General features: G+C 38.6%; 1 protein-coding gene across 1 annotated transcript in view; it reads right to left on the reverse strand.

Moving 5' to 3' along the window:
* Positions 1-414: 414 nt before the first annotated feature.
* MTMR9 (myotubularin related protein 9) overlaps positions 415-14,596 on the reverse strand; it is a 44,030-nt gene continuing 29,848 nt past the window's right edge. The window contains exons 7-10 of the mRNA XM_017883683.1: positions 13,188-13,329; positions 11,364-11,584; positions 8,458-8,609; positions 415-5,686 (exon numbers count right to left, since the gene is read on the reverse strand). Of these exons, the coding sequence (XP_017739172.1) occupies positions 5,523-5,686; positions 8,458-8,609; positions 11,364-11,584; positions 13,188-13,329 (679 nt within the window). The 3' untranslated portion in view covers positions 415-5,522. The remainder of the gene's footprint in view (positions 5,687-8,457; positions 8,610-11,363; positions 11,585-13,187; positions 13,330-14,596) is intronic.

Below are 14,596 nucleotides of genomic sequence, written 5' to 3' on the forward strand. Positions count from 1 at the left end.
TTTAATAGCTGGCATTCTACTCTAGAAAGAGCTTTCCTTTTACCCTCATTGATTCATCTGTTTATATTAAATCAATAATATGTAGAATACATAATCCTAATTCTTGGGTGATACCTGTGAAGTATTTAGAAGGGTCACAATGTCTGCAGCTAACTCAGATGTTTCAGCAAAATAACAGTGTAACACACACACATACGTGGTATCAAAGCAAACGTGGAAAATGTTACCAATTATTCAATCTAGGTGAACAATCATTAAATCTAGGAACAACCTAGGGAGATCAGTGTACCATTTTGCAACCTTTTTGCAGATCTCAATTTTTTCAAAATGTAAGGTAAAAAATATATAGCAGATTTAATTGAAACACCATCCAAACCTTCACCAGTATGAAAAAACTTAAAATAAGCCCACAGGTTTAATTTATTAGCACTTAAATATATTCAAATTTTATTACTATTGTCTATAGAAATTTAACATTAGCCATCTGTGCAATTGTCCTCTGAGGCAGAGGAACACCATACACAAATATCACACACTAAGAACAGTACCGCATTTGACAAGACTGTTTCCTGATTCAGTAAACCAAGCTTGACAAACTGGCCAACCCAAGGTGAATGATACAGTTATAGGGTATAGGTGAAATTATCACTTACTGAATATTACAAACAATATTAAAATGTTACACAGACGTACAAAAGTTCAGCTTTTTTTTCCCCCCTAAGACTATATGTATATATGTGTGTGTGTAGACAGGTTCACAATATAGAAACCTATACCTTACAGCACTCTTGAGGTTTTAGCAAGGCATACATTTTATAGACACATTTGCCATACAGTGCAATTTTACTGTGTAAGCCATGAATAATAGTGCACTTAAATCCAAGAGTCACATTCAAATATATCAAGAGAACAACCCAAATACCCGGCTATTGAAGAAATACACATTCTTTGTTTTTATAAACTAAGTTCTGCAAGTACAACATGTTTTTGTGTAGATGGTATTAGATCAATAAGGTTTTAAACAATGAGATTTAGGGTGTATTTTGTAGAATAATTCACCTCTCCGAAGATAACGTGCATTGTAAATGTGTTGGCCAGACATACACAGGCAGTGCTGTACAACTCAGTTTTATTACAAATCACAAATATAGTTAATCCTTAGACCTGCAGACAGTTAAAGAGAATGGCTCTAGAAGTCAGTAAATCCTCATCAGAATTACTCTGCAGGACAATGTAGTGTTTACAGTGAGCCTCAATATCTTCCACTACATTGGGCACAAACTACTGTTCCACAGTGTAGTTCAAGAGCTAGGACATTAAGTTTCTTAAAAAGGATTTAGATAACAAGTTCAGACATTCTAATACCCAGTCCTAGAATTTCAGAGGGTCTCTTCTGGGACTACTGGTTTAAAGGAAGATGCTGTGGACAGTGGATTATAAAGACCAAGCAAAGGTAGAAGCAATTTTATTCAAGAAAATAAAGAAAACTGATACTATAAGAAAGTTATAGTATCAATATATATTTTATCATCTAAGAATAAATGTAAATGGAGAAATGAGTCTTATAATGTTCTTTAAGATGATGGGTAACATAAAAATACTATATGGTAATAACTTAGAATACTAGGTCTGGAGGAGAACAGGCCTAGCCCATGTGAAAGAATAAGCAGTAGCTAATCTATGTAGTCTTGAGGTATAGTATAAACCTGGAAACTTCTCTGAACCTCTTCAGTTCTGAAGGTTGCTCAATTAAAACAACAACAACAACAACAACAACAACAACAACAACAACAACAACACTTTATCAAATGTACTGAATGACTTCATTCTCTGATAAATGTCAAAGCCTCCAGAACAGAGGATCAGCTATCGTAACTATCGCCCATTTTTGGTCCAGGAAATACCCTTCTGATAAAGAGTGCTCATAAAACGCTTGTGTCGTTTTCATTCATTCTATGTAGAAGTGGGCAAATACCAAAACCTTTATCCCAGATTAAGGTCTGATAATAAGTGAACCTGATGACCTACTTTAGACTGACAATTCAAACAGCTATTCCTGAAACCAGACAACTACAAGAGTTGTGTCTTTAAGCAGATTTTTCAGAGTGCAACTAAACGTTGCTCCTGTTTTTCACTTGAGAAGACTAAATTATGGTCAAATCTTTTCCATGATACTGATTTTTTATTTAACATAAACCAAATACTGACTGATTCAAAGAATAAAATGCCACGACATTTCATCCTTTAAAACAAAAAGCAATAAAATCCCATCTCTAAGTCAGGTCTCAAAGTTCAAAGAAATGTTTAAAAATCCCCCATATGGGATTTGACATGAATGTCTATTATTGTCCCCTCAAGTCTTCTCAAAAATCACTTTAAAATCTTGCTTTGAGACCCTAAGTTTTCTTGGAAATAAAATACATTTATAGAGTTTTAAACCTACTGAATTTTACTATTTCTGCTTGCTTTCTTCCCATTTAATAAAATCAAAATAAAAAATTTTGACCAAACAAATATATATTGAAAGGTCCTGCCACCAAAAAAGTTTCAGGTTTTAAAATATATAATCAACCAACAATGTTCTTCTGATTAAAAGAAAAGTACTTATTTAAATCTGAGGATCCTTATATGTTCGATAAGAGGATTATGATGATCCTTTGTATTTTAAAATATTCTTTGCGGGGCCTACTTTATGTATCTCCCATATAAAAACCAGCTTTCACTCCACATGAATAGAGAAGATGCTGAACACGCAGGAATCTGATGATCTCTCACGTGATTATTACTGGCTCCTCCGGGGCAATCCGCTTGCTCACTCATTCTGCCACCGTTCTCTTCATTCAAGTGTTTAATGCCACAGTTATCAAAGGCAACTCTCCAATGCAACGTTTAACAAGTGTCTTCTCAGGAGTGTATCCATGTCATTTATTCTTCTCATCCAAGAAAGGATGAACTTAACAGTACTACTAAAAACCTCTTCAAATTATATTGATAATGGATTTATTTTTGACAGCTTTTGACTTTGGGAAAACTCAAATATTTGGATTACCAAATGATACTTTTGAACATACACTGATACCAAAGTTGATTTTTACAACCTGTAAACAGATGTGAAGTTTGGACAATTCCTAATTGTAAATTAATACTAAAATGCAAACTTGCCAAAACAGTATAGATTGTTGTCTCGGTAAGACAATGCAAACGAAATGCGAATACCGTGCTATGACTGTACTCTGGCTCGCACAGCAAATGTGCATCAGGAAGACAGGTCTACCTTGATGGCACATCATCTCTCCATTACCAGGCCTAATACAAACTCCCTCGCAAGTTTCTACCCATGGAAGCCCTATGGCTGATCAACAGAAGCAGTGGGAGTCACTTCTGGCTTTTTCTTTACTTAGAGACAGGGTCTCACTCTGTTGCTCAGGCTGGAGTGGCCTGATGCGATCATAGCTCACTCAGCCTCAACCTCCTAGGCTCAAGGGATCCTTCTGCCTCAGCTTCCCTAGTGCCTGGGACTATAGGCACACACCACCACACCAGGCTAATGGGAGTCACTTCTAAAGAAAACTCGCTAGATGGTTTTCCTTATACACCTGTTAGCTGAGAAGAAAAGGTTCCTTCATATACAATCTTGAGACAAAAGAGAAGAAAACAAAAGGTCAGCTGTATTAACAGGCATATCAAGCAATTTTGAGGGACCACAAAAGAGTGAGGGCTGTTTCTTTCTTTCTTTCTTTTTTTTTTTTTACAAAACTAAGATGGACATTCCACACAATGCAGAGCTATGAGAACATCTCTTATGCTCCTTGCCATGGGATTTTAAAGCCCCAAGGTTCATAACTACAGCAAAGAAAGTAATTCAAAAATAAACCGAGCTTAAAGAAGGCGGCAGGCGGATTTTCCCAAAGAGACTGTGGGCTGCTGTGTAGCCTTTGCTACAAGGCTGAGGAAGCAGAAGAAAGATGAAACTTGGGCAACTGGTGATGAAAAGTATTTGCCATTTTCAAAGGCTTCTCAGTGTGGCCATAGATTTTGCCAGTCGATTTTAAAAAACAATATTTTAGCTCAACACACAGCCCTAAAGCAGAGTTCAGTGTAGTGTGTTCTCTTCTAAATGGTTACATACAGATGGTATGGAAATGGTTTTAAAGATTACTCATAAACTATCCTGTTAAAGAAAAACTAGAATTGGTCGTATTTGTTAAAATGAACAATGTCACCAAACAGAAGTGTAGGTGGGAAATACTGAACCACAAACACGTGGAGTTGCAGGCATAGACTAGCAGAGCGTGAATGTGGCCATCACTGTTTCTACAACACTGAAACACTCAAATATGTTTCTGAGGCTTCAAACACAGAGCTATATTACATTCATAAACTTCCCCCTCCACTTAAGTTGTATTTGCCTAACGCATAATGGACAAATCAATAGAGCCAAAATAAATTTGCAAAAGGCTCAGGTCAACATGAAAATTTTCACCTTGGTATTAGTAAACTCTTAGAATACTTACAAATTACAAAAAACCACACACAATAAAACGCACATACGCATACAAACCAGTGCAATAAGAACTTTAGACAAGGGCGGTGCATCTCTGGTTTAAGAAAACCGTATTTGTACCTTGATTATAACAATTTAACTGTATTCTAGATAATGGTTTAATTTTACAACCAGCATTTGATACACATTGTATATGTATGGTCCAAACCTGAAAATCAATTCAACAGTAACAATTCTCAATCAGTAACAAATTCCTTCTTTAATTCTATATTGCACATACTTTTAGTGTCTACGTTAAAATAAATTTAACTCTTCTTGATGTAAATATCAGAGGACCATACCTGTTGCCCTTGTAGAAATAATTTACCTTGAATAACAGATTTTCCTTTCTTGACAAACAAGAACGAGGATAGATTCAGCTTCGTTAGTCCAAAACTATTTTAAAGCAAATGGCTATTTTATGTGAAAGACACTGGAAATGGCTTGTTCAACACAAAACCCTTGGTTTATCAATTGCTGCCATTTTGAAAAACATTTCTATGGTAAGAGTGTTTAAAAGTCTGACCTTTTTTTTAAACCACCAAATAGTCCCTAGAGAGATTACCTGTCTCCTTAGTCCCTAGAGAGATTACCTGTCTCCTTAGTCCCTAGAGAGATTACCTGTCTCCTTGACTGCTCTGGAATGCTGTTTGGAGAGTGGACACAGAGAAAAAGCTTTGGATAAAATGGCATGAAACACAAACGGCATTAAATAGGTCATCTATTTCACATAAAAATAAAATGACTAGCACCTCCTCCCGGCTCCCAAAGTGACAGGGCCTAACAGGCCACATGAAACGTGAGTTAAGATAGTAACTTTCATTATTCATACAGTATTGAGAAATCCATTACATTAGAGGGGTCCCACGTCTAAAGCCTTCACTTCAAGGCTACTGTGTAAAAGTGAACTGAAGGGCACAAGGAGAGAACGGCAGACACAGGCCCAGGAAGGTCCTTGCAAACGGTGCGAGGAGACCTTTCAGGGACTCTCTTGCATCCCGTCCTCTGTTTCCAGTTCTGCCAACTGCCTTCTAAGGATATTGACTTTTGCTTGTAATTCCTTATTATATTCAATGATGTTAACCATTTCTTCATATGCTTCATCCAAATACTTAGAGGACCTATTCCAACGTAGGAAAATACCTATTGAATCCAGGAATGGAAAACAGAAGGAAGAAAGGTATAAACACTGGATTAAAATTATATTTGTGGATAAGATGTAATTTATGTATTATACATTCTTTTTTCTTTTGTTGCCACAACTCACATCTGTGTTTCATTATAATCTAAAATACACAGGAATCTTGAGGTACTGAAAAGGATGCAACTGAATACAGTATCTGAAAAGTCACTACTTGCATGTACATGCTCACTGATTCTTCAGAAATATCCCCCAAAATTATCAAATAGATCCAAACACCATTCTATGATATATTCAGGAAAACAAGATGATAATTTACAATGTCATCGACTTTCCAATTTCACAATATAAATCATTTATAATTATAGAATTTTGCTCAGACATGTAAGATCCCTTAAATGTGTGAAAACATTTTCACCAGAAAAGTGACAACTACGGTAAAAGCAGAACCACGTATGTTGTTATTTGAAAGCTGAACTGTAGTCCATGCACTCACACGCCTCTCTCCCTGTTACGTGAGAGGCAATCTTTCAATTCTGCAGGCAATTGCTTCTTTCCCCAAATAATAATAATTATCCTTTTATTATGAACCAAAAGGAAATATTTTCTCCTCTCCATGGGCCTATGTTAACTGTATCACACCAAAATAATGCCTTACAGATATTCAAGGAAGGAGGCATGAAAACCTTCCAGGCTGCACCCGCCAGTTGGCAAGTTCACAAAGGTTTTATGATTCATTAAAACACTCTCTACAAACCAAATTGCCTGGGTCCTAATGGGCCCTTCTAGGCAGGTCCCAACGTCAGGCTCTATCAGAAAGGGAAAGCAGAACGACAGCATAAAGCCTGACCCGCCCATGTTGATTCTTCTAATTCAGGAATTACTAAATATTAATGGTTAGCTGTGATGTAAATGTAAACAGCAGAGAGACATTTTAAGGCCGAAGAGCAGTCTCATCCAATATATATGCCTACCATAGGATTTTAACTAATAGAGAGCTTCTTTCTCCCAGCTCTAGGTTGAGGAGCATGAAACACATACTGAAACTCTGGCATGGCAGGACTTAATCCACAGAACAAGGATTTCATCCCATCACTTATCTCTAAGCTCCACAAGGAGGTTTGGTACAAAGCAATTAAATCATCCTTCAGGCCACCCAGCTCCCAAAAGGGGTTTTCTCCCAAACAGCTATGCTCATTTCAGTTATTAAACATGACAGTGGCTTTTAGGTATATTGTCCCAGAAGTCCTAAACAGGAAGAATACTGTAACCTCTCAGTTAAGAGATCACAAACCCTGTACTGTGACTGTGACAACAATCACGAAAGTAAGCAAAGAGAAGTTCTGAGCAGTCACCATCCCTTCACAAATCAAAGCACTGAAGCTCACACCCAGAACCTCAAGACCATCTAAGGCCATTTCCCCACAATGCTAACTAGGGGACGCTTCAATAGGTAAGATTAGAAGCATGAACTGAGGTGGAAGGAAGCCACTAATGGCAGATAAGCCAAGAGGAACTAGATGTGACAGCTGACATCCAGAGAAGAGACAGAAACTGACTTGGTCTCAGACTGAGAGGACAAAGCATCTGAGATCCGTTTCCACAAAGGGCAAATCGTTTTCCACACATGAATTGCCTTTGAGAGTATAACATACTAGAACACGGTGTAACAACTGGCATTAATGGTAATTCGGTTTCATTTACCAAACAGCTACCATTCTTGTTACGTATACTTTATGCTGTTAAATATAAACATGAATAAATATGTGCTTATTATCTTCAAACTAACTTTAAAAAATTAAATAGTATTTTAGAGTCTTTGTTTAATGAAAAACTATATAGTTTAGATAGATTTTGGTTATTTTTATTTTTATTTTTTTTGAGAAAGTCTTGCTGTGTTACCCTGGCTAGAGTGCAGTGGTGTCATCTCTGCTCACTGCAACCTCTGCCTCCCAGATTCAAGTGATTCTCCTGCCTCAGCCTCCAGAAGTAGCTGGAACTACGGACCTGCACCACCCAATTAGCCTGGCTAATTTTTGTATTTTTAGTAGAGACAGGGTTTCACCATGTTGGCCAGGCTGGTCTTAAACTTCTGACCTCAAGTGATATACTCACCTCACCCTCCCAATGTGCTGGGATTATAGGTGTGAGCCACCACACCTGGCCAGATTTTGGTTATTTTTTAATTAACAAGCTTCAATACTTAAGGGGCTAAGCTTCAGTAGTTGGAAAAATCAGTGTATATAAAAAAATCTACTTTAGACTAGATTTAAAAATGAAGCATATAGTCCCATAAGAACAGTGAAATATCTGTTACTGCATTCACGGTATTTTGCACCCATTTATAGAAACTTACTGGAATGCCCAGCCATGTAACTCTTTAATACCATTTAACACATGAACCTATCCTAATGGCTGCTTAATTAAGGGACAGAAACCCTCCCTGAGGAGCTTACAATTTATTCATGTCCCAACTACCTACCAACTCTCTTAGGCAAAGAGTAATATACTTTCTTATCTAGAAAAAATATCCAACATAAACAGCAATGTAAAGAAACACTGTTAATTTCTCAATGGGAACTGAAAACAAAAAAATTGTGGCTAGCTAACTGATTTGAAAGAGAGAACCATGTCCACATTGAGAATGACAATTCACACAGGTCTGAGGGCCACGTCCAGCTCACCATCTTCATATATCACCAACAGCACACACCCACAGGCAGCCGCGTGGACACCTGACCGTTAGGAAGTTTGCAAAGGATGCGCGGTTTACCTTCCCACAGCGGAAGACTCTGAGGAGCAACTGAAGGCCAGATGACAAGGTTGTTGGCTTCAAAGAGGGGGTTGGTGAATTTACTCAGCTCACCGGGCTGATTGACCCAGGACCACAAAGACATTGTCTTCTGCTGTAGCTTCAACTTACACCTGCTCAAGAAAGAACACTGCCATTAAAGTAATTAATTTATAACCACCATTATTAAGTGCTCCTCTTACTAGGATGATTTCTTCTCAGTATGGAAGAAGATAGAATATAAGACTTTTAGTAGAGAAACGAAATGTTGAAAAATAAATAGATTTGTCAAAATGCTCAACCGGCATTAGAACTCTCAACAACAACAAGACAAAGAGTATTTTACAGGCTTCCGAGAAGCTGGCAGGAGGATAAAAACTGAGTCCGGTCACATCAGGTTTGGTGTTAAACCTTAACCCAGAGAACATGACTGTACACAAAAGTCCTTTGTTGTAGTTGGTATTCTATTTTAATTAAAAATAGCTAAGTATAAAAAAACTAACCTTTTTGTTTCTGAGAAGCCTACAATATAAACACAAAATCGTACACTTTTGACATTTATGTCCTATTTATTTTATAGTTTCCGTAAGAAAGGGCTTGTTGTGCAGAAACAAACAGGACAGCTTACAAACAGGAATGCCTGGAAAGACCCCCAGGGTCTTTACTATTTACATTGTTTGAGAACCACTCTCTAATTTTTTTTTTTGATTTTTAAATTTAATTTTTCCGTAAGTTATTGGGGAACAGGTGGTATTTGGTTACGTGAGTAAGTTCTGTAGTGGTGATCTGTGAGATTCTGGTGTACCCATCACCCGAGCAGTGTACACTGAACCCTATCTGTAGTCTTTTATCCCTCGTCCCCCTTCCCTTACCTCCCCCACGACCCCAACGTCCACTGTATCCTTCTTATGCCCATATTAATATTAAAAATGGAGGTTGAGTCAAATTTTAAACAAAACTTAAAATTTTTTAGAGACTTAGCTTTGAGGGAAAATAAATTACATGTACATAAAATACAGATTGTCAAAGATGAAAAATCAATGTGAATCGATGTAAATACATATTTAATCTATATCCACATACAATTAATAGGATTCATAATAATTCTAAAACTCTGGAACACTCTTTATCATGTAATAAACTGTCAGAGAAGGATTAACAGTTGATTGGCATGTTTTAGAAAAAAATACATTTTAACACAGATTGAAAGACAGCCTGTGGCAAACCTTACATCAACCAAAAAGATAATACATTCAATTCTCATAAGAATTTATTTAAATTGAAATTTTATTATAAAGTCAGTTTTGTCTCTGAAACCACATTATTTATGAGCTACGTGCAACTTAGTGCATTCTTTTTGAGCAAGCAATAAAAATAATCCACATAATCAAAGAGCCTACGTGGCACTGGACTTTAACTGCTGGGATAACGTGTCCCACGCTATGCTCCCAGGAACCAGGGATGACAAGGACAGGACATTCTTGTATCCACTGCCTCCAGCCCTGTGCCCCCTGCCCATGGCCGGCCAACCACTGAAGTTGTTCTGGCTGAGCCTGACACCACTTCAGAATCCTTCCCATTCAGCATTGCTGGCAGCCTCTACCAACTGGGAAGCAGAATGGGAATCTATTTTGATCCCTTCTTGAAAGCTAGTCCTGAGGATATTAACAGGTATAACACCAAAAAAAATTCATCGTCAAATACATTTCTTAAATGTTGAATTAAAGTTATATACACTGCTTTACTGAAGGGTGTCTTAAAGCCTTTAATGATTATGTGTTTGTGACCCTCTAAGCAGAGACGATATTATGCACATTCTCCAAACTTCCTTGGCTATAGAAATTGCCAGTCCCTCCTGTCCCTCCCTGCCAGAGTACAGTCCAGGGCTAAGCAGCACATGCTTTAGAAAATGGTGGCTGCCAGTAATGAGGCAAGGAAGCCTGGTGATGGTACCCTAAAGAGATCACCAGGCAACCTCCCTGAAGAATCATTCTGATGTCAATCTTCTAAATGAACCTATACACTTGATGGTGCCTGGGCTGGGAGGTGAGTTTGTTACTCTGGGCCTGAGGACAGTTTCTAGGTGTAACAAAGTCTGCAGCAAGAGGGGGAAGACCTGTAATCTAGGCCAGGGATCCCCAAACCCCAGGCCATGGACCCTTACTGGTGGAACCGGCCACACAGCAGGAGATGAGTGGCAGATGAGCGCATATTGCCACCTCCTGTCAGATCAGCAGCAGCATTAGATTCTCACAGGAGTGCAAACCCTACTGTGAACCACACATGTGGGGGATCTAGGGTGTGCCTTTATGAGAATTCTCCTTATGAGAATCTAATGCCTGATGATCTGAGGTGGAACAGTTTCACCCCAAAACCATCACCAATCCCGCCGCCACCCAATCCACAGAAAAGTTGTCTTCCACGAAACCGGTCCCTGGTGCCAAAATGGTTGGGGATCACTGCTCTAGGCCACACTTTTGATGACCAACTGGCTGTACATCCTGGGAAAAGTCACTTAACTTCTCTGGATCTTACTTTCTTAATAAAATTAGAGGGAAGAGCTACATTATAAATTAAAGCTTTTTCCACATGTAAGATACTATGATCCTATGTCAAGAAATTAACATTTAAAATGGTTGCCCCTTAATTCATATATGGACTAATTTTAATCTAACAGAACAAAGTCTAGGACATGCTCTCACCTAGCATGAGATTGTCTCATAATAAGAATATACTTCAGGTCATTTAACTTATAATTAACTGTAGCCCTAGATTTGGCTCTAATTTTAACATAGAGCCAAATCGTGGTCTCCTAGGAGATTTTGGCTACTTAGAAAGTAGCCAAAACAAGGGAAAAGGAAAGGTCCCCACGTGAGCAGTGTACTCACCTTTCACTTTCGTTGTTGCCCAGAAATGTTCCAAACTGTGAAGCATAAGCATGCTCAAAGAGCATGATGAGGAAATTCTCATTAAATTCAAAAGAACAGGGAAACTGACGAAGGATCTGCCACACGCAGTCCAAGAAGAGAAGAAACACAGGAGCCTCCCACTTCTGCTTGGTGTTACAGTAGGCTGACTGTGCACAGCGCTGCTGGAACGGGTGACCAGCCTGGGGGAAGATGGAGGCGTGACAGTCATATCCTGGTGAGATCACATGACAGAGCATTCTACTGACACCACTACACACAATTACAGTGACACTCCTAGTACCTGGAACATCATATAATTAGGGTAGCTGTTGTACAGATTAATGATTTCTTGGTATAAAATAAATAGTTGCAGCAACTAAGGAAAAAGACACACTTCCAAATCCTTAATGAGGCTGTGCAGCTAAGGTGTGACCACAGGAACTGCATTGCCCTTGGAATATCCTATGGAAGAATAACGAACTTAAGTAATAATAAACTTACAAAATAAACCTTTCTAGGTCTACAAAATCTGGAGCAAAGTCAAAGAACATAAGCTCTCAGTACAAACAAAGAAGAATCATCACCTCTATCTAACGCTGTAGATTGTCTTGTACACTATACAAACCTCACCCTAAGTGGAGACAGATATGGAACTCTGATCAACTTTATAACGTCAGCTCTGACAGTAAATCTCTAATTATATATGAAAAGTTATTGTGTTGAAAGATCTTTATGAGTACTTTTCTACTGGAGATAAAGCTGTCCTTAATTACCCTCTTCTCCCAAAAAGAATGGCAAGGGTCTGCCACCTACTGACAAAGTAAATTTAAGACTCATTTGACTGTCTTGTTCAGAACCCAAATACTGACCTTAACACAAATCATACTCTGCTAGGAATTTCACAGATCTGCTTTGTCTCTGGGTCCTTCTGCTACTGTATGTGACAAAGGTAATGCCACAGAAATTTTACAGTGGTTCATAGAATTTTGATATCCATTAAAATAACATATAAATAAGTCAGTCATACTCATTTGCCTGTCTACTATGCATCATGAGGAATATAGCTCAATAGACTTTCGTCAAATATGGAGCATAAACTTAGGATGGACTGACTTAAACAGAGGTAAGGTCAGTTGTCAGGCAGGGTGGACATGGTGTACGTAACAACATTAGTACATAATAAATGTGAATTGTAACCAGAGGGCAAGATAGTCTTTTGCCAGAAAATGTCTGCTTTCAAGATATGTAAGCATTTGTGTTCAAATACAATTATTTACCAGGTGACACAGTAAAAATATATTCAAAAGCAATCTCTGTGGAGGACATCAACCCCCGTTATGAAGGAGACCTTTATTTTGGTAGCCATCCAACATTACATGATCCAGTTTTATCTGTGAAGGAAGCTTCACAGGGTGGAGCAGCATGAGCAAAAGGCAGAAGGGGCTAAAGTGCTTTCCTTGCAACTACAGGCCCCAATCTCCATTCCCCGACTGCTTGTGTCTTTGCTCCGTCAAGACCCAGCTTCTGGGAGACCGCACTATGCTTCCCATTCTTTGTATTTCTCCTGTAGGTGACAAAGCACAGCCAACAAGAGTTTGCCAAGTGAAGGAAGGGTCAAGTGAGGAATACAGGCAAAGAGACATCCAGAAACGAGGAGAAGACAGATTAACTGGCCTGCAGGAAATCAAACACACCATTTAGAAATTGTAATCAATCAAAAATTCACATTATGTCAGCTACCACACAAACCAGGATCACAGCGTCGATGAGCAGTTCCTCTGTGAAGCGAACAGCTCTTCTCACCTGTAGCCACTCTCTTTCAACCAGGGCCTCGAAACCACGAATGGTCCTGCTTCTTGGCTCCAAGATGATCTGGGCCAGGGAGGTCACCTGGAGTGTGGAATCAGTTCCTTCTGTTCCATGAATCAGTATTGATGCTCCTTCCCTGACAGGAAAATCAGGGAAGAGTACAAATGGGAAATGCCCGACATGGTCAATGAACTCTGTTCATAACAAGCGTTTATTGAGCACAACATTTTAGTCTACTGAGTTCAGTCTATTCAGTGTATTGGGCCCAACATTCTGCTCTGACTTGTAGAGTTCAGAATCTAAATCTAAGGCACACGATAGATAAGTTTCTCTTGGGAAAAAGTACGACTATAATGAATCCCAAGTTTCACATGGCAAGACCTCTTTAAGTTGTAACGAATTTCACAGAACCTTTCAGCTGAGTTTTTCTTTCCCTTTACAAAGCCAAAAAGCAGTTCTTACCACAGAAGGCATTTACCCTTTCCACTTTAATCATTGGTTAAAGCCTCTTCTCATCAAACGTACAGACACACACTAAAATTATTTTTCTGACTTTGACTCTACCTTTCCACCATCAGCTGACTATAAGGACACCTTCAGAAACTAATTCAGTCTGGAAAATGAGACGTAGACCACACTTTGAGAAACATGACAACAGGAAAAAAACAAACATAAAACTGTCAATCTAGAAAGTCAGTGGTAAAGATACCACTGCATCATGAGACTCATAAGTGTCTGGAACCCCGTTATTCTAAAGAGGATGAAAGAAAACACCAAAACTAAATTTACTACATCTTCTCCCCTCCCCTTCTTCCACCCTTTCTGTTGAAACAATGAAGGAAACTTTGGAAAAATAAAAACCACCACCTTCACACAAAAGCTTCGGGTTTGGTTACTACTGTCAGTTTTTACCCATGTACATACATACTACATACAGCTTTAATAGAGGCAATTTCCTCTATTCTCACTCTTATTCTACACTCGTAGCCTTCCATGTTTGTACGTCATCTTCAGAACCAGGATATTAACAGTGGCAGGCACAGCTCATTCATGGAGCTTCCCTCGGTTGCTCTTCACAGATACTGCATTTTCCACAAATGGAAGGTTTGCAGCTATCCTGTGTCAAGCAAGTATGTTGGCACCCATTTTCCAACAGCATGTTTTACTTTGTGTCTCTGTCTCATTTTGGTAATTCTCACAATATTTCAAAATTTTTCATTATTATTACAACTGTTACGGTGATCTGTGATCAGTGATCTTTGATGTTACTACTGCAAGTTTTGGGGGCATCACGAACCACATCCATATAAGACAGTGAACTTAATCGACAAATGCTGTGTGTGCTCTCACTGCTCCACTAACCACCTGTTCCTTTGACTCTCTCTTTAGGGAGACTCTCTATT

The sequence above is a fragment of the Rhinopithecus bieti genome, unplaced genomic scaffold (genome assembly GCF_001698545.2).
Source record: "Rhinopithecus bieti isolate Rb0 unplaced genomic scaffold, ASM169854v2 scaffold_13857, whole genome shotgun sequence".
NCBI lineage: Eukaryota > Metazoa > Chordata > Mammalia > Primates > Cercopithecidae > Rhinopithecus > Rhinopithecus bieti.